This window comes from Scyliorhinus torazame, chromosome 4, assembly GCF_047496885.1.
Source record: "Scyliorhinus torazame isolate Kashiwa2021f chromosome 4, sScyTor2.1, whole genome shotgun sequence".
Taxonomy (NCBI): domain Eukaryota; kingdom Metazoa; phylum Chordata; class Chondrichthyes; order Carcharhiniformes; family Scyliorhinidae; genus Scyliorhinus; species Scyliorhinus torazame.
Window position 1 is genome coordinate 108,534,212 of NC_092710.1, and position 22,699 is coordinate 108,556,910.

Here is a 22,699-nt window from a genome sequence, read left to right on the forward strand (position 1 = left end):
TTCCCAAAGGTGGAAGAAGATCTGGTGGAGGGACTGGGGCCCCCGATAGAGCTGGAGGAGATGGTAAAGAGTTTAGGGGACATGCAGTCGGGCAAAGCCCCGGGGCCGGATGGCTACCCTGTAGAATTCTACAAGGAATTTTCGGAACTCCTGTGCCCACGCCTGCTAAGGACCTTCAATGAGGCCAAAGAGAGGGGGACCCTCCCCCCAACAATGTCACAGGCTTCGATTTCACTCATCCTCAAACGAGAGAAAGATCCGCTAAAGTGTGGATCTTATCGACCGATATCGCTCCTGAATTTAGATGCCAAACTGCTGGCCAAGATCTTAGCTGCTAGGATTGAGGACTGTGTCCCTGGGGTGATAGGGGAGGATCAGACAGGCTTCGTCAAGGGCAGGCAATTGAACTCCAACGTACGGAGGCTCCTAAACATCATCATGATGCCCCCAGAGGGAGCGGAGGCAGAAGTGGTGACGGCAATGGACGCGGAGAAAGCCTTTGACCGGGTGGAATGGGAGTACCTGTGGGAAGCGCTAAGAAGGTTCGGATTCGGTGAGGGGTTCATAGGTTGGGTCCAGCTACTCTACCAGGCCCCAGTGGCAAGTGTGCGCACGAACAGGGTGATGTCAGAATACTTTAGGCTCCACTGGGGGACACAGCAGGGGTGCCCCTGCTCCCCGTTATTATTCGCCCTTGCGATAGAGCCGCTGGCTATAGTGCTGCGGACTTCAAAGAACTGGCGGGGGTTGGTTCGGGGGGGAGGAGCATCGGGTCTTGCTTTATGCGGATGATCTGCTCCTGTATGTTTCAAACCCACTAGAGGGGATGGGGGAGGTCATGCAGATTCTGAGGGACTTTGGCAATTTCTTAGGGTACAAACTAAACGGGAAGAAAAGCGACATGTTCGTGATCCAAGCTAGGGGGGCAGGAAAGGGGACTGGGAGAGCTTCTGCTGAAATTGGTCGAGAAGAGCTTTCGGTACCATGGGATACAGGTGGCTTGAAAGTGGGATGCCCTCCACAAGCTTAATCTATCTCGGCTGGTAGAGCAGATGGAGGGGGACTTCAAAATGTGGGACATGCTCCCGCTATCTCTAGAGGGGAGGGTGCAGACCGTTAAGATGCCGGTCCTCCCCAGATTTCTGTTCGTCTTCCAGTGCCTTCCCATCTTCATCCCCAAGTCCTTCTTTAAGTGGGTGAACAAGATCATCTCGGGATTCGTATGGGTAAATAAGACCCTGCGAGGAAAGAGACTGTACCTGGAGCGCAGTCGGGGGGGGGGGGGGCTGGCGGGCGCTGCCAAACAGTGGAGAAGGCACAGGGGGGGTGGAGGGAGCCTCAGTCTGGACCCCGATACGCAACAATCACAGATTTGTCCTGGGCAGGATAGACGGAGGGCTTCAAAGCTGGTATAGGGCAGGCATTAAAAGTAGGGGCAGGTTTAGCACAGGGCTAAATCGCTGGCTTTGAAAGCAGACCAAGGCAGGCCAGCAGCACGGTTCAATTCCGTACCAGCCTCCCCGAACAGGCGCCGGAATGTGGCGACTAGGGGCTTTTCACAGTAACTTCATTTGATGCCTACTTGTGACAGTAAGCGATTTTCATTTTCATTTTCAAAAGGATGGGGGACCTGTTCATAGACGGGACCTTCCCCAGCCTGAAAGCGCTGGAGGAGAAATCCAGTTTGCCCCCTGGAAACGCTTTCAGATACCTTCAGGTACGTGCCTTTCTGAAAAAGCAGGTGGTATCATTTCCGCTGCTACGCCCACGCAGGATACAGGATAGGGTGGCCTCCGGCTCCTGGGTAGGAGAGGGGACATTTCGGTTTCGGACATTTACTGGGAAATTCAGGAGGCGGAGGAAGCCCCAGTGGAGGAACTTACGGGCAAATGGGAGGAGGAGCTAGGTGGGGAGCTGGATGTGGGCCTGTGGGCGGACGCCCTAAACAGGGTCAATTCCTCCTCGTATGCCAGGGTTAGCTTAATCCAGTTTAAGATGGTCCACCGGCCATACATGATGCAACCAGGATGAGCCAGCTCTTTGGGGTTGAGGATAAATGTGCGAGGTGTGCGGGAAACCCTGCAGATCATGTCCATATGTTCTGGGCATGCCTGGCTCTTAAGGGATTCTGGCAGGGATTTGCTAATGCAATGTCCAAGATCTTAGGCACGCGGGTGGTGCCGAGTCCAGAGATAGCGATCTTTGGTGTGTCAGACGATCCGGGAGTTCAGGAAGCGAAAGAGGCCGACGTATTGGCCTTTGCCATCCTGGTAGCCCGGAGACGGATCCTTTTAATGTGGAGGGACTCGAAGCGCCCGAGTGCAGAGACCTGGGTTAGTGACATGGCTGGGTTTCTCAGTCTCAAGAAAATAAAGTTTGCCTTGAAAGGGTCCATGGCGGGGTTCTCTCGGAGGTGGCAGCCGTTCCTCGACTTTCTAGGAGAGCAGCAGCAGCAGCATCCCGGGAGGGGGGGGGGAGGTGTAATCGTTACGCTGTATTGTTCCTTTCTTTGTACATACGGTTAACATTTTTTTCCTCTTTGTTCTGTTAATTGTTGCGCACGGTTATGCAAAAATTGTGTTTTTCTGACAAAAATTTGAATAAAAATAATTTTTCAAAGATAAAAAGAAAGAATTGACTTTGTCCAGTTTTTTTTAATTACGATTCTCAAAACGAAATGTTTTGCCTCCGATGAATTACTTTTCAAAGTACAATTGATATTAAACATAGCAGCAGTGCCCCAGCATCAGCAAATGAAATAAATGACCAGTTAAGTCAGTTTTTTGTGGTTGAACATGGGAGGTTGACCAGGACAACAGGAGAAGTCTATGATTTGTACATGTTCAACATAAATCCAAACTCCTTAACTGAATTAATACCTTCTATTTGCTGTGTATCTCAACAGGTATGGCAAGAGATAACTGAAGAATGTCAGCATGTCAGAGAGATTATGGCAACATTGGACGGCTTTAAACATGGCAGTTCTCCCTTGCAGGCAGGAAGACATGAAGGACCAGCACGTGACTTAGAAGTCTGGTCATTGCCTGTGCCTGTAGAACGCAAGTACGTAACATCATGTGTACTGTTATAACGCTCTGGGCTAGTGCCAGTTAACCAATTGAACCAACTTCCTCCAAAACTGTTACCTAAGATTCACTCAGCGCCAACAAGTCTGGTTTCTCCTCCCAAAATACAAAACCTAGGAACAAACTGTCCACTCTGCTTAAAGGCACATTCTGATTATGGATCCACGGTCCTAAAATAATAAAATAAATGGGAACAAAGAAAATAAACATGAAGGACTCTTACAGTACTGTGTTCTACAACCATGCATTAAAGAATATTTGCAATTTACATTTTGTGGACAGCAAAGTGTTGTTAGAGATTGCAATTACGTTTGATTAGATACATCGAAAAAATGCCAAAATATATCTGGTTTTTCAATCCTGGTAGTCACAATGAACAGCACTAACAAAGTTGTTGAATGCAGAGAAATAAGATTTATACCATTTCAAATAAAAATGACAATTCTAGAGCAAATGTAAACTTGCCTATAAAGTTAACCATTATATGTTAAAAATGCAGCTCAGAACTTTCTCCCACATATGCTTGCCCCTGTCCTTAGGATCTGGGGGCTTGTGTTCTACTTTGTTTCCAGAGCTTTAATTTTCAGTTGAATAGACAATTATAATTCCTGTGTTTACAATTACAAATTTGAGTTGCGCAAAACATACAATATGAAAGTTGTCGTCTTCACCTGTCTTCTTTCAGTTACGAAACTCGTCCATGCACCATGGTGATCCATGTTATATGACAACCAGACAGAAACCCCACTACCGTGGAGCAGCACGGTAGCATAGTGGTTAGCACAGTTGCTTCACAGCTCCAGGGTCCCAGGTTCGAATCCCGGCTTGGGTCACCGTCTGTGTGGAGTCTACACATTCTCCCCGTGTGTGCGTTGATTTCCTCCAGGTTCTCTGGTTTCCTCCCACAGTCCAAAGATGTGCAGGTTAGGTGGATTGGCCATTCTAAATCCCCTTAGTGTCCAAAATGGTCAGGTGAGGTTACCGGGATAACTGGGATAGGGTGGAGGCGTGAGACTTAAGTAGGGTGCTCTTTCCAAGGGCCAGTGCAGACTCGATGGGCTGAATGGCCTCCTTCAGCACTGTAAATTCTATGATTCTAAAAGTTGCAAAGAAAATTTCCAGCAAATAAAAACTCCACAACAAATCACACCAGCATGCATTTATCACTGGTTGTTTTTGTCAAAGGTATAGTGTGGAATCTCCATTTGCAGAATTTACATGCCTCTACTTGAAGAGTTGAGCAGTTTATCCTACAGGGAGACCTTAAAGAGAACTTTTGACACCCTCTATCAAAGAGAGGGCATTAGCTATCCACATCATAAGAACCACTTTAAAATTGGTCATTTGTTCTTTGAAGAATGCAAGGCGTTTTCGTATGGTTGTGTTGCTACATGTTTTGAGGGGAATGAAGGTACTTGCACTGAATGTTCAAGAATGGCAGCCTCAAATTAGAAGTTTTGTTTTGTGTGTTTTGAAATATTTTAATTTGAACATTCTTTAAATTTTCCCCGCTGTTTATTTACTGCCAGCCTTTTAGTCTATCTACCCAATCAACATTAACCAGTTTCCCCTCGTACCTATATAATTGGCTCCGTTTAAGGTTCTTGTTTGTGATTGGAGTGTCTCGTTTTCAAACTTACTGCAGAATTCAATTTTTTTGTGATCTATATTTCCCAGTGAATCTTTTACTATGACATCACTAATTAATCCTTCCCCATTGCACAATACTAGATCTAAAAATGTCCACATATGTCCGGGCTAAGTGGATTGGCCGTGCAAAATTGCCCTTTAGTGTCCAAGAATGTGCAGGTTAGGTTTTGGGGTTACAGGGATATGGTGGGATGGACGGGTGATGGGCATGGGTAGAGAGCACTTTCGAAAGGTCAGTACAGACTTGATGGGTCGAATGGACGCCTTCTGCACTTTAGGGCTTCTATGATCCTATGAAATAGCTTTATCCCTAGTTGGTTCCACATGATATTTAGGAGCATGAGTAGATCATTTGACCCTTTTAAGCCTCCAAAACTCACAACAGCACTCTTCCAAACCACATTTGCCAATTTGATCGGTCCAGTCTATATGAAGAACTGAAATCCCTCAAATATTATTACATTGCATTTGCTCCAAACTCCAATACATGCTTGTTTAATATTCTGTCCAACTGTATACCTATTTTTTGGGAGGCTATCAACTACTCCGGATTTCCTTTTTTTTTTAAAGAATATTTTATTGAGGTATTTGAAAATTTTTATAACAGTAATATAAACAATGACATCAACATGGTAGACTAAACATTCCCCCTCTTCCCCACCCCCCCCCCCCCCCCCCCCCCCCAGCCCAATCTTCACACACCTCAACCATACCTCCGGGTGAACCCTAACATTGACCCTCTTAAGGCGAACTTTATTTTCTCGAGACTGAGAAACCCAGCCATGTCACTAACCCAGGTTTCTATACTCGGGGGCTTCGAGTCCTTCACATTAACAAGATCCGTCTCTGGGCTACCAGGGAGGCAAAGGCCAAGACGTCGGCCTCTTTCGCCCCCTGAACTCCCGGATCTTCCGACACTCCAAAGATCGCTACCTCCGGACTCGGCACCACTCATTTTTTTTAGTACCGTGGACATTGCCTCTAAGCTTCGGGCATGCCCAAAACATGTGGACTTGATTTGCTGAGCTTCCCACGCACCTCGCACACCTATCCTCGACCCCAAAGAAATTACTCATCCTAGCCGCTGTCATGTGTGCGGTGGACTACCTTAAATTGTATCAGGCTAAGCCTGGCGCATGATGAGGAGGTATCAAACCTGCTTAGGGCATCCGATACTCCGCATTTCCTGACATGCTATTCCTAACCTCCACCTATCCTGATTCTATTTCCTGTTTTTTGAAATCAAGCTCCTTTCTTTTCTCCATGTGTCATCCTGTCTTCCTTCATGATCAGAATATTTCCCCATTCTGACTTTTTTCCCCAACCGTGGTCACCTTGTACCCATGTCTCTGTAATTGCAATTAGATCTAAACCATTTATCTCTTTAGTATTTTTGTATAATTATAGGCAATAAAGTGCAGCTGAGCATGTGTAGAGATCATGATCTAACTTCCCCTAAGTAGCCTGATGTGTATTTCCCTGAATGTAGACCATCACCACATCCAAGAAAACGACAGTCAACTCCTTGCAATGATCTCCGAGCTCCTCAAAAAGATCGCCTCGGAGTTCCATTGAGAGGTTCTAGCCGTCCTGTACCCCGAATAGGAAACAGTGACAAAGCCAGAGCAAACAAAGGAAAGGAAAAGAAAGAAAATCAAAACAAAGGAAAGGAAGACAAGGTAGGTTTTATTCAATGAAAATAAGTAATTATTTAGGGTGAAATATTAAAGAATAAATTGATGTGACCATGAAAGCCTTCAGTCCTTCAGGTATTTCTAAAGGTTGAGTGAAGATTTCTGCTGCTAGAATAATAAGCTACAACCTGATTGCCTTAACAGTCTCTAATTTCCCACTGCTTTTAGTAGAGGATTTGTCTAATAGACTTACAGGGGAACTGGTTTATGGAAAATCAAATGGGACCAGGTACATGACCTACAAATATGAGCAATGTTATATTACTATATATCCAATATTTCTCACTAGCTGTACAGACCCTGATGCATATTTTCCATTTACATAACGCATGCAGCATTTGGTGAGGTTTGTAAAGTGAAATAAAAATCTGATTTGAAATTCATTTGAAGTGCTGTCACTTGCGTGAGTGAAAATAGCGACCAATTTGGGGGGGGGTGGGGGGAGAGAAATTCATCGTAGGGCTTGAATCTACAGTGCTCTGACTAAGGCCAGAGGGCAACAAGTGAGTTAAGCTGACACTTTTATGTTTAGTTATTGCAGGCATTCACCGTTTAGTTTGTGCTTCACAAGTCTTCTTGCACTTCCTTTGAAAATTCTCAAACTGCAATGTGTTATACGCATTTTTCTGCTAAATATTTGTTATTGCGGTCTACAGATAATAACTTAAAGGGAAAGCTCATTCCATCCCCTGAATTCAGCCGTACCCCATATACATTTTTTCAAAATAAATTTACAGTACCCAGTTATTTTTTTCCAATTAAGGGGCAATCTAGCGTGGCCAATCCACCTACCCTGTACATCTTTTGGGTTGTGAGGGTGGAAACCACGCAGACATGGGGAGAATGTGCAAACTCCACATGGACAGTGACCCGGGGCCGGGATTGACCCAGGTCCTCAGCCCCCCCCCCCAATGAACATTTCTAATAGGAGTTGCTTTCTTTGTTTTATGAAAACTTGGATCAAAGTATATTCCCAATAATTAAAATTAAGATCTGGATCTTTACCAAATACATTTTTCAGTGGGATGGCATAAAAGTAAGACAATCTCTGAGATTATGAAGTAGATGAAATAATCCAATATGTTAATCTAAATTACTCTAGGTGAAACCGATTGATGCCTCTGAAAATGAGCCAAAAAAATTTGATGGGTCCGGAAATGATCGAGATTTAGTAGAAGCTTTGGAGCGAGACATAATATCACAAAATCCAAATGTTCGATGGTAAGTCAAATCATTAGTGTCTGATTCTTTTGAAATCTGATATAACTACTGAAACTACATATACCAATTCTGATTTGAAATAATGAACTAACTTTTTTATAACTAAGTCAAAGATTAAAGGTACATCTGATTAATTGAACACTTTTTTTGTGCAATGTGATCAAAGAGCAATTTTGATTTCTCATCCTAAAGGTAACCAGAATGACACAATTGTGAAATACTTTGTCAACAAGTAATTCAACCTATTTTGTGTTTAGGGATGATATAGCAGACCTGGCAACAGCAAAGAAATTACTGGAAGAAGCAGTAGTTCTGCCCATGTGGATGCCAGATTTCTTTAAAGGAATCAGACGACCGTGGAAAGTAAGATAATATTCAACATGGTCGATCTTTTTAAAGAAATATTTTTGTTGGTATTTTCAATTTATACACAGTAACACTTTACATTTAATATATCCAGCACGTGGTTCTTAGTCTTGGTGTTTCCATCCCCCCTTCCCTTCTCTCCCCCCAGCCCCTCCTTGCATCCCCTTCTTTCATTCAGGGTGTTCTGTCCCCTAGCTCCTATTCTCCTCTTTTCTCCCCCCCCCCCTCTCCTTTCCCTTCATGTTTTCTGTTGCCTGCCTTGTGGGGTTATGGAGACATTACGATCCAAACACACTCCTCTTACTCCTCTTAACTTTTACTCTTTAAGCTTAAAATTCTCAGTCCTGGACTTACTTGTCCTTACAGTCCTTACTTGAGAAAGGACGTACTGGCACTGGAGGGTGTGCAGAGGAGATTCACTAGGTTAATCCCAGAGCTGAAGGGGTTGGATTACGAGGAGAGGTTGAGTAGACGGGGACTGTACTCGTTGAAATTTAGAAGGATGAGGGGGGATCTTATAGAAACATATAAGATTATGAAGGGAATAGATAAGATAGATGCGGGCAGGTTGTTTCCACTGGCGGGTGAAAGCAGAACTAGGGGGCATAGCCTCAAAATAAGGGGAAGTAGATTTAGGACTGAGTTTAGGAGGAACTTCTTCACCCAAAGGGTTGTGAATCTATGGAATTCCTTGCCCAGTGAGGCAGTAGAGGCTCCTTCATTGAATGTTTTTAAGATAAAGATAGATAGTTTTTTGAAGAATAAAGGGATTAAGGATTATGGTGTTCGGGCCGGAAAGTGGAATTGAGTCCACAAAAGATCAGCCATGATCTCATTGAATGGTGGAGCAGGCTCGAGGGGCCAGATGGCCTACTCCTGCTCCTAGTTCTTATGTCCTTATGTTTATGTTCTTATTAACCCTATTATCCTTTTGTAAGCTCCCAATGCATCAATGTGATTATGAACGTTGACCAGCCAAAACGGTACACTCCATTTGTGGCATTACTGATGAACTATGCAGATTTAACATAAGCTAGTACTGGTTGCTGAGACATAATAGTATAAATGGCATTCTTAACAATTTTACATTTAGTTAATATTTTCAGTGATTATTAAAATCAAACTTTTTTTCCACATCTGCAAATTAAAAGCATACTACTGTTTCATGTATGAATGTACTTCAGTTTGTATTAATTCACATTATTTAATCTGACATTCCCTCCCATCTACTTCTCCCAGAATTCTGTCAATTGTAAAAGGCTGCAGTAAAAATGAAATGGTCCAGCAGTTAAAATTAGAAATCTATATAGTTTTTTAAAAAATTTCAATTAAGGGGCAATTTAGCGTGGCCAATCCACCTACCCTGCACATTTTTGGGTTGTGGGGATGAGACCAACGCAGACACGAGGAGAATGTGCAAACTCCACACGGACAGTGACCCGAGGCTTGAATCGAACCCGGGTCCTTGGCGCTGTGAAGCAGCAGTGCTAACCACTGTGCCATCCTGAATTATATATAGAGTAAACTAATAATTGTTCTATCTTACCTACTTAGTGACTATTGAGTTGTTTTTATAATTGAAAGGCTTTCTTTGAGCTCTTTGTGGCCTTCTAGATTACTTTTAATCTCAATTGTGAATGAAGATAAAATCTTTCTTATTCTAAGTGTATTAAATGGGCGACATGGCAGCACAATGGTTAGTACTGTTGTTTCATAGCACCAGGGTCCCAGGTTCAATTCCCAGCTTGGGCGTAGTCTGCACGTTCTCCCTGTGTCTGCATGGGTTTCCTCCGGGTGCTCCGGTTTCCTCCCACAAGTCCCAAAAGACATGCTGTTAGGTCATTTTGACATTCTGAATTCTCCCTCTGTGTACCCGAACAGGTGCCAGAATGTGGCGACTAGGGGCTTTTCACAGTAACTTCATTGCAATGTTAATGTAAGCCTACTTGTAACAATAAAGATTATTTTTTTTTTAAATATTATTTAAATATTGTGTTTGTTCAGCAGAGTAAGAGTTGCAAGGTTTGAGACGAGATTTACTTTGGGGTCAATTTTAACTTGGAGAAGCATGTGAATGTTTGAGGGTGGAGAGGTTAACTGCCAGCTTGTTTGCAATATTTACATTGATAGGTTACTTTTACAACCAGACATTTATAGTCTAACCTCCATTTTGGAGCTGTGATCGATCAAATCAGCATGGGTGCCACTTAAGCTCCAGCTGTTGCTGCTCTTGCTGTTGGCACTGTTTGGTTAGCACTGCTCCCTCACAGCACCAGGGGCCCAGGTTCAATTCCAGACTTGGGTGACTGTCTGTGGAGTTTCCCCTGTGTCTGCGTGGGTTTCCTCCCACTGTCCAAAGATGTGCGAGGTTGGTGAATTGGCCATGCTAAATTGCCCCTTAGTATCCAAAAACTGTACAGGTTAGGTGGGGTTGATAGAGCGAGGGAGTGGACCTTAGCAGGGTACTCTTTCTTGGGGTCGGTGTAGACTCAATGGGCCAAATAGCTTCTTTCTGCACTGTTCGGATTCTATGATGCTACTGGCCGCCTTATCCTCACCTAAGGTCCAAAATAAAGCAGCATAATTGTCAGTTTGACCATCTGTATGCAGTTTGATCCGTAAGCACAATATTGATCACATGATCCCATAAATTTTGATTTAAACTGAATAATGCAAAGAAGAAGGATATGTGGATAACATACTAGAAGCTTAGTAGGGACTGAACAATAAAGATTCAGAGAGCCAATGAGAAAGTTGTATTGTTTAAAACAGAATGCAATTAAGAGGGAGCACAATTAAAGGTTGGAGATATTCAAGTGGCTTGCTTATAAAATGACCAGATTTTTTGTGCCTTATCCAAATATGCAAGAGGTGCTAAAACAACCTCTCAAAATATTGGAGCAGAATTTGGACGTGACCACTTTTCCTGTCTCAGAATTCCTGCATGTTGTTAATGGTCACTTTGTTATTTCCTGGATATGTGGTTGTAGCAGAGACAGTTGCTCGAGATAGTAAATGTTGCTGGGCCAGAGTTGCGACCTGGCCACTTGTGTCTGTTCTAGATTACATCGGCTCATGATTTTTGTTCAACCATTCCAATATTGTGAGTTGATGTTAAGAATCTGGTTGTTGAAATTAGTCTCTTTTTCGTATGTGTCGGCACTGTGGCTCTTTGTGCCGTTTAACATCGCATCATGTAGGGCAGCACGGTGGCACAGTGGTTAGCATTGCTGTCTCATGGCATTGAGGTCCCAGATTCGATCCCGGCCCTGGGTCATTGTCCGTGTGGAGTTGCACATTCTCCCCGTGGGTTTCGCCTCCAAAGATGTGCAGGGTAGGTGGATTGGCCACGCTAAATTGCCCCTTAATTGGAAAAAATGAATTGCGTACTCTAAATTTATTTTTAAAAACTTTGCATCATGTAACAAAAAAAAAGACTTTCAACAAACATGTTCTATTGTTTCTGTTGCACCACAGGCAGAGGAGAAATTACTTTCTTTTAGATAATTAGACACCTCCGTCATGGATTGGATTAGAGTTTGAAAATATATATGCTTGTTTACAGGGAGTACTGATGGTTGGCCCCCCAGGAACTGGAAAAACAATGCTGGCCAAAGCTGTTGCTACTGAATGTGGAACAACATTTTTCAATATTTCTTCATCAACGCTTACTTCCAAGTATAGAGGCGAGTCTGAGAAACTTGTCCGTCTTCTGTTTGAAATGGTAGGTATTTGTTCAGGTATTTGTATGTAACACATGATATAATTGATTAATGGCTGGTTAATTTTCAGCTAGCAGCATGGGAAAGGAGCTCAAGAAGCAGACCCTAGATCTCAAAATCTCCTCGCCAACCCCTGCACAAAACTTCAGGGTAGCTACTGAAGAGAAATACAGGGTTAACAGGCAAGGGCAGAAACAAACTGTGAACCAAAGGACCTAATCATCACTTGACATAGTGGGCAGGTTCCTGTCCTGGCACCCGACACCCTCATAGTCAACACGGAACTGCTATTGAAGAGTAAATATTTGTCCTTCTGCCCCACTGACAAATACAGTTCCTGAACTCTCAGCTGACTCGCGTTGATCAGTGGTGTTAGCAGGACATTTTCCTCCAATGTCTAATGGACATTTAATGGGCAGCACGTTAGCACAAGTGGATAACACTGTGGCTTCACAGCGCCAGGGTCCCAGGTTCAATTCCCCGCTGGGTCATTGTCTGTGCAGAGTCTGCACATTCTCCCCGTGTCTGCGTGGCTTTCCTCCGGGTGCGCCAGTTTCCTCCCACAGTCCAAAGACGTGCAGGTTAGGTGGATTGGCCATGATAAATTGCCCTTAGTGACCAAAAAGGTTAGGAGGGGTTATTGGGTTACGGGGATAGGGTGGAAGTGTGAGGGCTTAAGTGGGTCAGTGCAGACTCGATGGGCCACATGGCCTCCTTCTGCACTATGTTCTAACAAAAAGTTTCTTACTCCCAAAGGCAGGAGCCCAGTGAAGTGCAACAGACAGCAAACCACAGCTCCTGGCCCTTGCAATATGTGTCCCTCCTTACAGTAGGATTTTTATGGGGTACCAATAAACATTTTGGTCTCAGCAGAGCCTGACTCTCCCTCAAGATTTGCAACAGCTGTTGAAGAAGGACTTCAATAACTAGAACCGTCTTCCCTCTCAGAAGATGAGCTAAGATATGATGTCGACCACTCTCCAACCACTCAACAGCTTCATCAGTATCGAGGGCAGACAAGCCCCAGATACATTAGCTAGTGTCTTACAATACCCAAACAAGCCCAAAATTTAGCAGGATGCATTGCCCTAAATGCAACAACACAACAGATGTTGAAATGGCATAGATGGTGTTTTTAGGGTTATCATCTGTCATCTCTCAAATTACCTACTGGGCTTTCCAGACTCAAACCTTTGTTCATCGCTCTTTAAAAATGACTTAAGGTTTTCCATTGCTGAATGAAGTGAAACAAGTGAGATTACTGGAAGTGATGTTGAGGTGTTACCTGACGATGCATTCCTGTTTCTTGTTTTCGAGGCCAGATTTTATGCCCCAACAACCATTTTCATCGACGAAATTGACTCCATTTGCAGTCGTAGGGGAACTGCTGAGGAGCATGAGGCCAGCAGACGAGTGAAGGCAGAGCTACTTGTTCAGATGGATGGTAAGTGCTCCCTCTCCTCTTTCCCCCCCACCCCCCGCCACCGCCCAATTGGTGATGGAACCTTGCCCAAATGTTAGCCTGTTATTTAACCATGGATAACATCATAACCAGCCCTTGTGTTTGTTTACGTTAACTATAAATGAAGCACAACATCTCAGTTTACATCCACATTACCCAAGGATACTTCTAATTAACAATCTTGTTAATGTCTTTCTTTGTTTGCCCCAGTCTGGTTGTGCGGAGGCCGATTGTGGCACAGCAACTGCTGATCTAACTAAACACAAGATTGGCAAGGGTTCACTAATAAAACAGAAAATGCCGGTAATTCTCCACAGGTCAGGCAGGAGCTGTGGAGGGAGACACAGTTAATGTCTCAGATCAATGACCTTTCATCAGAGTACAAAAAGATTAAGATCCAATCAGTTTTAAGCAAGCACAGAGGAAGGGAATGGGAGAGGCAAGAACAGAGAAAATCTGATGGGGTAGAAGACGAGAGATTAAAAGACAAAAGGATCAGGCAGGAAAGGCCCTGGGACCAGATGGGTTCCCGGTGGAATTTTGCAGGACAAATGTGGACCTACTGGCCCCACTCCTGACGAGAACCTTCAATGAGGCTAAGGAAAGGGGGACACTACCCCCGACAATGTCGGAGGCGACAATATCGTTGATCCTGAAACGAGACAAAGACACGCTGCAGTGCGGGCCATACAGGCCCATCGCCCTCCTAAATGTAGATGCCAAGTTACTAGCCAAAGTGATGGCGACAAGGATAGAGGACTGTGTCCCAGGGGTGGTACATGACAACCAGACAGGGTTTGCTAAAGGGAGGCAATTGAATGCCAATAGACGAAGGTTGCTGGGGGTGATGATGATGCCCCCACCGGAGGGGGAGGCGGAGATAGTGGTGGCGATGGATGCAGAGGAGGCATTTGATAGAGTGGAGTGGGACTACCTGTGGGAGGTACTGAAGAGATTTGGATTTGGAGAGGGGTTCATCAGATGGGTTCAGCTCCTGTACGGGGCCCCGGTGGCAAGCGTGGTTACAAACAGGCAACAATCCGACTATTTCTGATTACATAGGGGCACAAGACAGGGGTGCCCCCTGTCCCCGTTACTGTTCGTGTTGGCAATCGAGCCATTGGCCATAGCCCTGAGGGGCTCTAAGAAGTGGAGGGCGGTGCTCAGAGGAGGAGAGGAACATCGGGTGTCATTATATGCGGATGAGTTGCTGCTATATGTGGCGGACCCAGTGGAGGGGATGCCAGAGATAATGCAGACACTCAGGGAGTTTGGAGAGTTCTCGGGATATAAATTGAATATGGGAAAGAGTGAACTTTTTGTGATGCACCCCGGGGAACAGGGTAGGGGGATAGACGATCTGCCGCTGAGGAGAGTAGCAAGGGATTTTCGATATCTAGGGATCCAGGTGGCCAGGAACTGGGGAACCTTGCATAAACTTAACTTGACGCGACTGGTAGAGCAGATGGAGGAGGACTTTAAGAGGTGGGACATGGTGCCCCTGTCATTGGCGGGCAGAGTACAGGCGGTTAAAATGGTGCTCCTCCCGAGGTTTCTTTTCGTGTTTCAGTGCCTCCCCATACTGATTACAAAGGCCTTTTTCAAGAAAATGGACAGGAGTATTATGAGCTTTGTGTGGGCTGGAAAGACCCCGAGGGTAAAGAGGGGGTTCCTGCAGCGCAGTAGGGACAGAGGGGGACTGGCACTGCCGAGTCTGAGTGACTATTATTGGGCCGCCAACGTGTCCATGATATGTAAGTGGATGAGGGAAGAAGAAGGGGTGGCGTGGAAAAGGCTGGAGCTGGCGTCCTGTAAGGGAACAAGTTTAAAAGCACTGGCGACGGCGCAGTTACCGTTCCCCCCGAAAAAATACACCACAAACCCAGTAGTGGGGGCGACTTTGAAGATTTGGGGGCAGTGGAGACGACATAGGGGAGTGACGGGTGCCTCGGTGTGGTCCCCGATAAGGAACAATCACAGGTTCGTCCCGGGGAGGATAGATGGGGGATTCCAATCTTGGCTGCGAGCAGGAATTGGGAAGTTGAAGGACTTGTTCTTGGACGGGACTTTCGCGAGTTTGGTAGCATTGGTAGAAAAATACGGGTTGCCACCTGGGAATGCCTTCCGATATATGCAAGTGAGGGCATTTGCGAGGCAACAGGTGAGGGAATTTCCGCAGCTCCCGGCGCAAGGGATCCAGGACAGAGTGATTTTGGGGGCATGGGTCGGTGAAGGTAAAGTGTCCGATATATACAGGGAAATGAGAGACGAGGGGGAGACGATGGTAGAGGAGCTGAAGGGTAAATGGGAGGAGGAGCTGGGGGAAGAGATTGAGGAGGGGCTGTGGGCAGATGCCCTTAGTAGGGTAAATTCCTCGCCCTCGTGTGCCAGGCTTAGCCTGATCCAATTCAAGGTTCTACACAGGGCGCATATGACGGGAGCAAGGCTGAGTTGATTTTTTGGAGTGGAGGATAGGTGCGGGAGGTGCGCGGGAAGCCCGGCGAACCACACTCACATGTTTTGGTCATGTCTGGTATTGCATGGGTTCTGGGTGGGTGTGGCAAGAGTGATCTCAAAGGTGGTGGGGGTCCGGGTCAAACCGAGCTGGGGGTTGGCTATATTTGGGGTTGCAGAAGAGCCGGGAGTGCAGGAGGCGAGAGAGGCCGATGTTTTGGCCTTTGCGTCCCTAGTAGCCCGGCGAAGGATTCTACTTATGTGGAAAGAAGCCAAACCCCCGGGCATGGAGGCCAGGATAAACGACATGGCAGGGTTTATAAAATTGGAGCGAACAAAATACGCACTAAGAGGTTCGGCTCAAGGGTTCACCAGGCGGTGGCAACCGTTCCTTGACTATCTCGCAGAGCGATAAGGGAAAACAGGAAAGACAGCAGCAGCAACCCAGGGGAGAGGGGGGGAGGGTGTATTCGGTGTTTGGGGTTTTTTTTTTCTTTCCATCCTAGTTGTTTATATTTATTTTTTCAGTATTATTATTTCTCATTTCTTGTTTTTCTGCACTTGTTATTAGTTTAATATATTGTTTAAGTAACGGTCAATGTACATTTTGTTACAAAGTTGTAAAAATGGAAAATTCTTTTTGATCGAAAAACTTTAATAAAATATATATTTTTTTAAAAAGACAAAAAGATGAGAGTAGAGGCAAATGCTGTTGGTATTTGGAAGAGTAAAGAAACAACATTTAAGTGTAGGGAAAGTATAAGTGGGAATAAAAAAATAGCAGCAGCTCTTATTTGAAAAATAGGGGCAGGAGTTATGATCTGAAATTTTTGAATTCATTGTTGACTCCAGATCACTATAAAAGGCCTAATCAGAAGATGAGGTACTGTTTCTCACTTATGCTGAGCTGAATTGGAACTGTGTAGGAGCCTGAGAACAGAGAGTTTGCAGTCACTGTGGGGCAGAAAATTAAAATGACAAGTGACTGGAAGCTCAGGAACATGCTTGTGGACTGAAAAGCGTTCTGCAAAGTGATAACCTTAATCTATGTTTGGTCTCCAGAGTGGAGGGGACTACATTATGAGCAGTGAGTAAAAGTACAAGTCAATCGCTAATTCCCTGGTTCTTGGACATTGAGGACGTCAAATGCTGGGTGTCGTTGTTGCATGGCAAGAAGAAGGGGTATTGATGATGAGTGAACCAAGATGTCACAGAGGGATCAGTTCCTTCTGCTTGCTGAAAGGAAGTGGGGGGGGGAGATGATGTGGCATCATACTGGATGTGGCGGAAATGGCAGGGGGCAATCACGGAATGTGATGGTGTGGAATGAGAGGACAAGAGGCACCATATTATTCCAGGAGGGAATGAGAGCAGAAGTGTGAGAAATAGAAACCTCCTAATCTTGAAGTGTAAGAAAGTTTTTTTGCTGAGGAAAAGAGCTGTCAAAACCTTTCATCTTGCACTCAGAACACTTCACAGGAATACCAATATAAGGGGGAAACTACAATTTATATTGTATGAAAAGAACGTACTGATTGGTTGGCAAGGCTCTCATCGGTAGAGGCATTGCCATGGAGAATGCAACAGGTGACTAGACAGTTAACTGCCAAGCACTGTTTAAAATTTAAACCAGGCAGTTTGACCCTGATTGAGGGCATTGCCCTGAGGAATTCACCAGCAAATGGCTATCACTTATTTTGATTAGCTTCATCGTTTTTTTTGCATTGTTTTCTTTTTCCTCATTTTTTTTCCCCCTCGTTTTCATTCTCCTTTCTCCTTTTTTTTTTAATCGGTTCTCTGCAGCAGGAACCAAATTGAACTTTGAATGATGTGGAAAGTTTCAATTTGATGTCACTTTCTGGTTATATGAAATAAATTGCTTATTTTTATATCTATTTCCCCATATTAGGTGTTGGAGGTGCATCAGAAAATGATGATCCTTCCAAGATGGTAATGGTTCTAGCAGCTACTAATTTCCCATGGGATATTGATGAAGCTCTAAGGAGGCGTCTAGAAAAACGAATTTACATTCCTTTACCTTCAGGTACCAATGACAGTTTAGTTATACTGAAGTGTTAATTGGGCGGCATGATAGCACAGTGGTTAGCACGGTTGCTTCACAGCGCCAGGAACCCAGGTTTGATCCTCGGCTTGGGTCACTGTCTGTGCAGAGTCTGCATGTTCCCCCCATGTCTGCATGGGTTTCCTCCGGGTGCTCCGGTTTCCTCCCACTTGTTAGGTGAATTGGACATTCTGAATTCTCCCTCTGTGTATCCGAACAGGTGCCAGAATTTGGTAACTAGGGGATTTTCACAGTAACTTCATTGCAGTGTTAATGTAAGCCTACCATTGACACTAATAAAGATTATTATTAACTTATTGATGAAATATATAACAATTGAAGCCTTTATGTACAATGTAAGCTTGGCCTTTCTAATTGTTATTAGACTAGATTAACATTCAGCTTTATGGATGTTGCATTCAAAATTTGTAAAGGAAAATTTTACAGAAAATATTTTTGATTCTAAGGAGTTACAGATTCCTTGTTACATTTGGTTGCTGAATAACCTAAATTTTCCTGTTTTGTTTAATACTATAGAGTGAATGCTGAGTTATGCGGTTTACATTATCTGTAATTGATGACATTGTTTAGCAAAGCAAATGTGAAAAGGAGCAGCAGGAAGATCTTGACATTTTAATGGTGTAAATTCAGTATTTTGACAGTCTTGGTTCCAGGATCGAATAAAGACCCTATTAGGTGTCAGCATTTACATGTAATGGTGCTTGTCTGGTGATATATACCAAAATAAGTTCAATACAAATTCAATTTTTATTTCAGCAACAGGCAGAGAGGAGTTGCTGCGGATAAACCTCAGAGAATTGGAGGTGGCAGATGATGTCGATGTCAAAAAAATAGCCGAACAAATGGAAGGGTATTCTGGAGCGGATATTACCAACGTTTGCAGGTTTGTTTCAACACAAAAGTATTGAATTCTCATCTCTTGATGCTTTGTAAACCAGTTGTACAGCAAAATAAAATTGAAATCTAAAAACTACATGAAAACCAAAGACACTCAAAATGTTTACTTGTATATGTTGGAGGAAAACCAAAGAGGAGTTCTGTGTACTGGTAAGTGTTGGAATGAACATGCAAAACAGATTAACTGCTCACATTTCATTTGCTATTTGTGGAATCTTGGGATGTGCAAATCGGGCTCACTTTCACTTGCAAAACAAGAATGCCTTCCATTTTAGAGCAGCATTGGGATAGCTTGAAGATGTGAAATGCAATTTCTTCTACCCTCATCTATTTATTCTGCACTGATGCTTATCCTGCACCCCCCCCCCCCCCCCCCCCCACACACAAACTTGAATTCTTATACACTTGGTCATTTGCTTACACTCCCATGCTCATACCTCATTCAAACATAAATATAATTTATTTATACCAAATTTATTCCTTTCCTGATACAGCAACATCATTCATTTTTCTTGCATCTTGAAGTCTTAGTTCATAATAAGTTCATAAGATATAGGAGCAGAATATGCAATTTGGCCCATCGAGTCTGCTCCACCATTCGATCATAACTGACCTCATCCTGGCCTTAACTCCACCGTTCTGCCCATTCTCCATAACCCTTCAACCCATTATCAATTAAAAATGTCTAGCTCCTCCTTAAATTTACTCACTGTCCCGGGATCCACCGCACTCTAGGGTGACGAATTCCGCAGGTTCCTAAAGCACTTCAGAAATGAAAGTAGACAACGAACCATTCTTCCGCCTTTCAGTCATAATTTTTAATTAATGGTCCCACTTCGTTGACTCTCTAACTAGTGGAAATAATCTTTCCCTAATTTCTCCTACCAAAATGTTTACATTAAAAAACCTCAATCAAATTTCCTCTTTATTTCTACTAGAGTGGAGATTGCCTAAAGATCACAAGTATATTCTCATCACTACAGTTTCTATGACATCCTCCTCATTAATATATGCTGTCCATTGGAGATAGGGATTTAGGGCTAGCTATTTTCATTCATGTGGAAGCTGATCCTTGTGTCTGTGAATGATGTGTGAGGGAAGGGGTAGAAACCTGGGAAGGGGCTACTGGAGATAACACTGGGGATGCATAGGTTCTATTGATAGATATTGTAACTATACAAGGAGCAATAGAATGGAGGAGGGAATACATGGCATACAGTAAGAAATATTAAATGACCTCAAGGAGGACAAGGTACGATATGGAACTCCTTCACAATCACATAGAGGCATTTGTGGCTTTGGTCAGGGCCATCTCGTGCTGTGAGCAAAGCAGAAACTAGATTTTGTAAATGGGGACTTTTTGAGATAAATGGGGTGGGGGAGACCTTAAAGAGAAAAGTCAGTGTAATTATGGAAGATACATTTTGGTGATTACTTTGAAGATGCCACTGGGTTTTAGAAAGGACAGGTATTGCTGAGGTACTGTTAGCTAGTTGGGGACTAGGCAGTAATATTAATTGAGAAGGGGGCAGCACGGTTGCGCAGTGGGTAGCACTGCAGCCTCACGGCGCCAAGGTCCCAGGTTTGATCCCGACTCTGGATCACTGTCTGTGTGGAGTTTGCACGTTCTCCCCGTGTTTGCGTGGGTTTCGCCCCCACAACCCAAAAAAAAAATGCAGACTAGGTGGATTGGCCATGCTAAATTGCCCCTTAATTGGAAAAAAAAATGAACTGGGTACACTAAATTTATTTTTTTTAAATATTAATTGAGCTGTGTCATATCTCGGGGGAGAAAAGGATGAGAAAGGGGAGGGGAGAAACTAAAGATTAACGGGTGTGGGGATCAGGACTGGAATAAGTAAGGGCATTGGGAGCATCTAGGAGCAGTTGGGGTGACGGAGGGTGGGAAAGCAGAATATACAGGTGCCTAAATGGTTTCAAGCTTGCAAATGGAGAAATTCAAAGGCTCTTTGCATTGCTGTTAGATGTGAAGGCGGAGTAGGCAGGTAAAATTATTTTGATACCATTTGTTTCTCAACACTTTACACAGCCTTTTGCTGTGCTCATACTCTACTCTTGCTCCTTAATTATCTAATTATATTCCATTTTTAATTGTCTGCAGGGATGCTTCCATGATGGCCATGCGACGTCGCATCCAAGGACTAACTCCTGAAGAAATAAGAAACATCTCCAGGGATGAATTGCAGATGCCGACAACCATGGAAGACTTTGGAATGGCCTTAAAAAAAGTTTCTAAGTCTGTTTCTGCTGCAGACCTTGAGAAGTATGAGAAATGGATTGCAGAGTTTGGTTCCTATTGATTCATGTGAAACACATTTAGTTAGTACCAGCTAAATATTATTAAGTTCACTCAGGTAAGATGGAAGGTTGACTTCTTAAACCTCAGGCCAAAAATGGTTACCTTCAGTGCCCTATTTAAAAGTAATTTGCTGACCATCTTTTATTTCTTACTTTCTAGAATGTTTTTATTTAAACGGGGGATATTGACAGACCAAAGTAAAGATGTGAGATCTGTGTTTTTTTAAAAATCAAATCAGTGCAAAGAAGTCTTGTTTAATTCTATTATTTTGTTCTTTACCGATGTAAGTCTATTTTTTTTAAAAATGATTTTATTTAATGTCTTCTGGAAAAATTTGAATCTGCCGGTATGAGTTCATGTTTATAGTTGATGTTGAAGCAAGGATTAGTGATGACTATTAATAACTGTATCAATACAACTGTTGGGATGCTTCAGCATCAAGTATTTGGTCAGAGAGCTAAATCATAAACCTCATTCAGGCGAGTCAATTGTTTTCACTTCTGAATGGAATTGCAAGTAAGCATTAACCGGAATTTTTTGAATTAATATTTTTAATTACATTTCGATGGGCTTCCCTCTTAATTATTCTTGTAATTTATAATCCCTAAACCTCCTTAAAACACATCTTAAAATCCAAATGACATGCAGAATGAGTACGGTGATAAGATGAAATTATATTCTCTTTTTCCCTGTATTCTTGTTCTCATTCATTTCAGCCTTGTTTATTTCCCTTTTCTTTTTTGCCCTCTGTTTTACTCTCTGATTTGTCCTTTCCTCCCTTCATCTTAACTCGGTGTTGCCTTAATCCTTTATGTGAAGTTGCTCCATAAAGTATAAAAGAATAACCTTAAGGATGCCAAAAAACATAAGCAGTCAGGCCCACTGCATTTAATGCACACTTGTGACCCAGTTGAATGGTGTTAGCAGGTTATACATTCCATAAAACTGATCTCCGAATATTTTAATAAAGTCACTAGTTACAATCTTGATTCTGTTTATTCAGTCAGCACATGTAGATACAATGTATTATTCCAAAGTGAGGAATAGCATTTGACACACTTCCTGCCTGGACAATCACCTCATCCCTCATCCCCCCCCCCCCCCCAACTGTATAAGAGGGTTAATCTTTAGTTATTTTCTTTTCTTCCTGTCAGATCTTTTTGTTGTTTCCCACATTAGAAAATGCTTGATTCACCTTCCACTGGTTTCTGTTTATCTCCCAGTTTAAATTCTGAAGAAAATCTTACTCTAAGATTGTGAGGGTAATTTTGAACATCTTTATTTTCACTGGTGGGGTCCTCAATGCCAACTGTGCAAATCAGCAACATGCTCTGACCATTTTTTTCATTTAACTAAAGGGTTGGGAATTCATGGAGCAGAGAGTTGATGCCTGCTCCTAGTTCTAAAATGAGTCAAACACTCCCCTGTAGGAGGCATCCCACCACTAGTTCTTGCAGCTTTTAAATTGTTGCATCGCTTCACTACAGAATCAGTACAAAGATTTACCGGGTCCGTTATCCTGCAGAAAATGATTTGGGCTCCAAGAACAGTTAAACATAAATGATTCCAGGGCAGCACGGTGGCGCAGTGGGTTAGCCCTGCTGCCGCACGATGCCAAGGTTCGATCCCAGCTCTGGGTCACTGTCCGTGTGGAGTTTGCACATTCTCCCCCTGCTTGCGTGGGTTTCGTCCCCACAACCCAAAGATGTGCAGGCTAGGTGGATTGGCCACACTAAATTGCCTC

The 22,699-nt window shown here is 43.6% G+C and overlaps 1 protein-coding gene across 2 annotated transcripts in view; it reads left to right on the top strand.

Moving 5' to 3' along the window:
* Nucleotides 1-21,938, top strand: part of LOC140410389 (katanin p60 ATPase-containing subunit A1-like) — a 49,990-nt gene extending 28,052 nt beyond the window's left edge. For both annotated transcript variants that reach the window (XM_072498453.1, XM_072498454.1), the window contains exons 3-11: nucleotides 2,906-3,063; nucleotides 6,226-6,415; nucleotides 7,533-7,651; nucleotides 7,909-8,014; nucleotides 11,583-11,741; nucleotides 13,057-13,183; nucleotides 17,565-17,699; nucleotides 18,495-18,621; nucleotides 20,758-21,938. In XM_072498453.1, coding sequence (XP_072354554.1) covers nucleotides 2,906-3,063; nucleotides 6,226-6,415; nucleotides 7,533-7,651; nucleotides 7,909-8,014; nucleotides 11,583-11,741; nucleotides 13,057-13,183; nucleotides 17,565-17,699; nucleotides 18,495-18,621; nucleotides 20,758-20,956 — 1,320 coding nt within the window. In that variant the 3' untranslated portion in view covers nucleotides 20,957-21,938. The remainder of the gene's footprint in view (nucleotides 1-2,905; nucleotides 3,064-6,225; nucleotides 6,416-7,532; nucleotides 7,652-7,908; nucleotides 8,015-11,582; nucleotides 11,742-13,056; nucleotides 13,184-17,564; nucleotides 17,700-18,494; nucleotides 18,622-20,757) is intronic.
* Nucleotides 21,939-22,699: the final 761 nt, after the last annotated feature.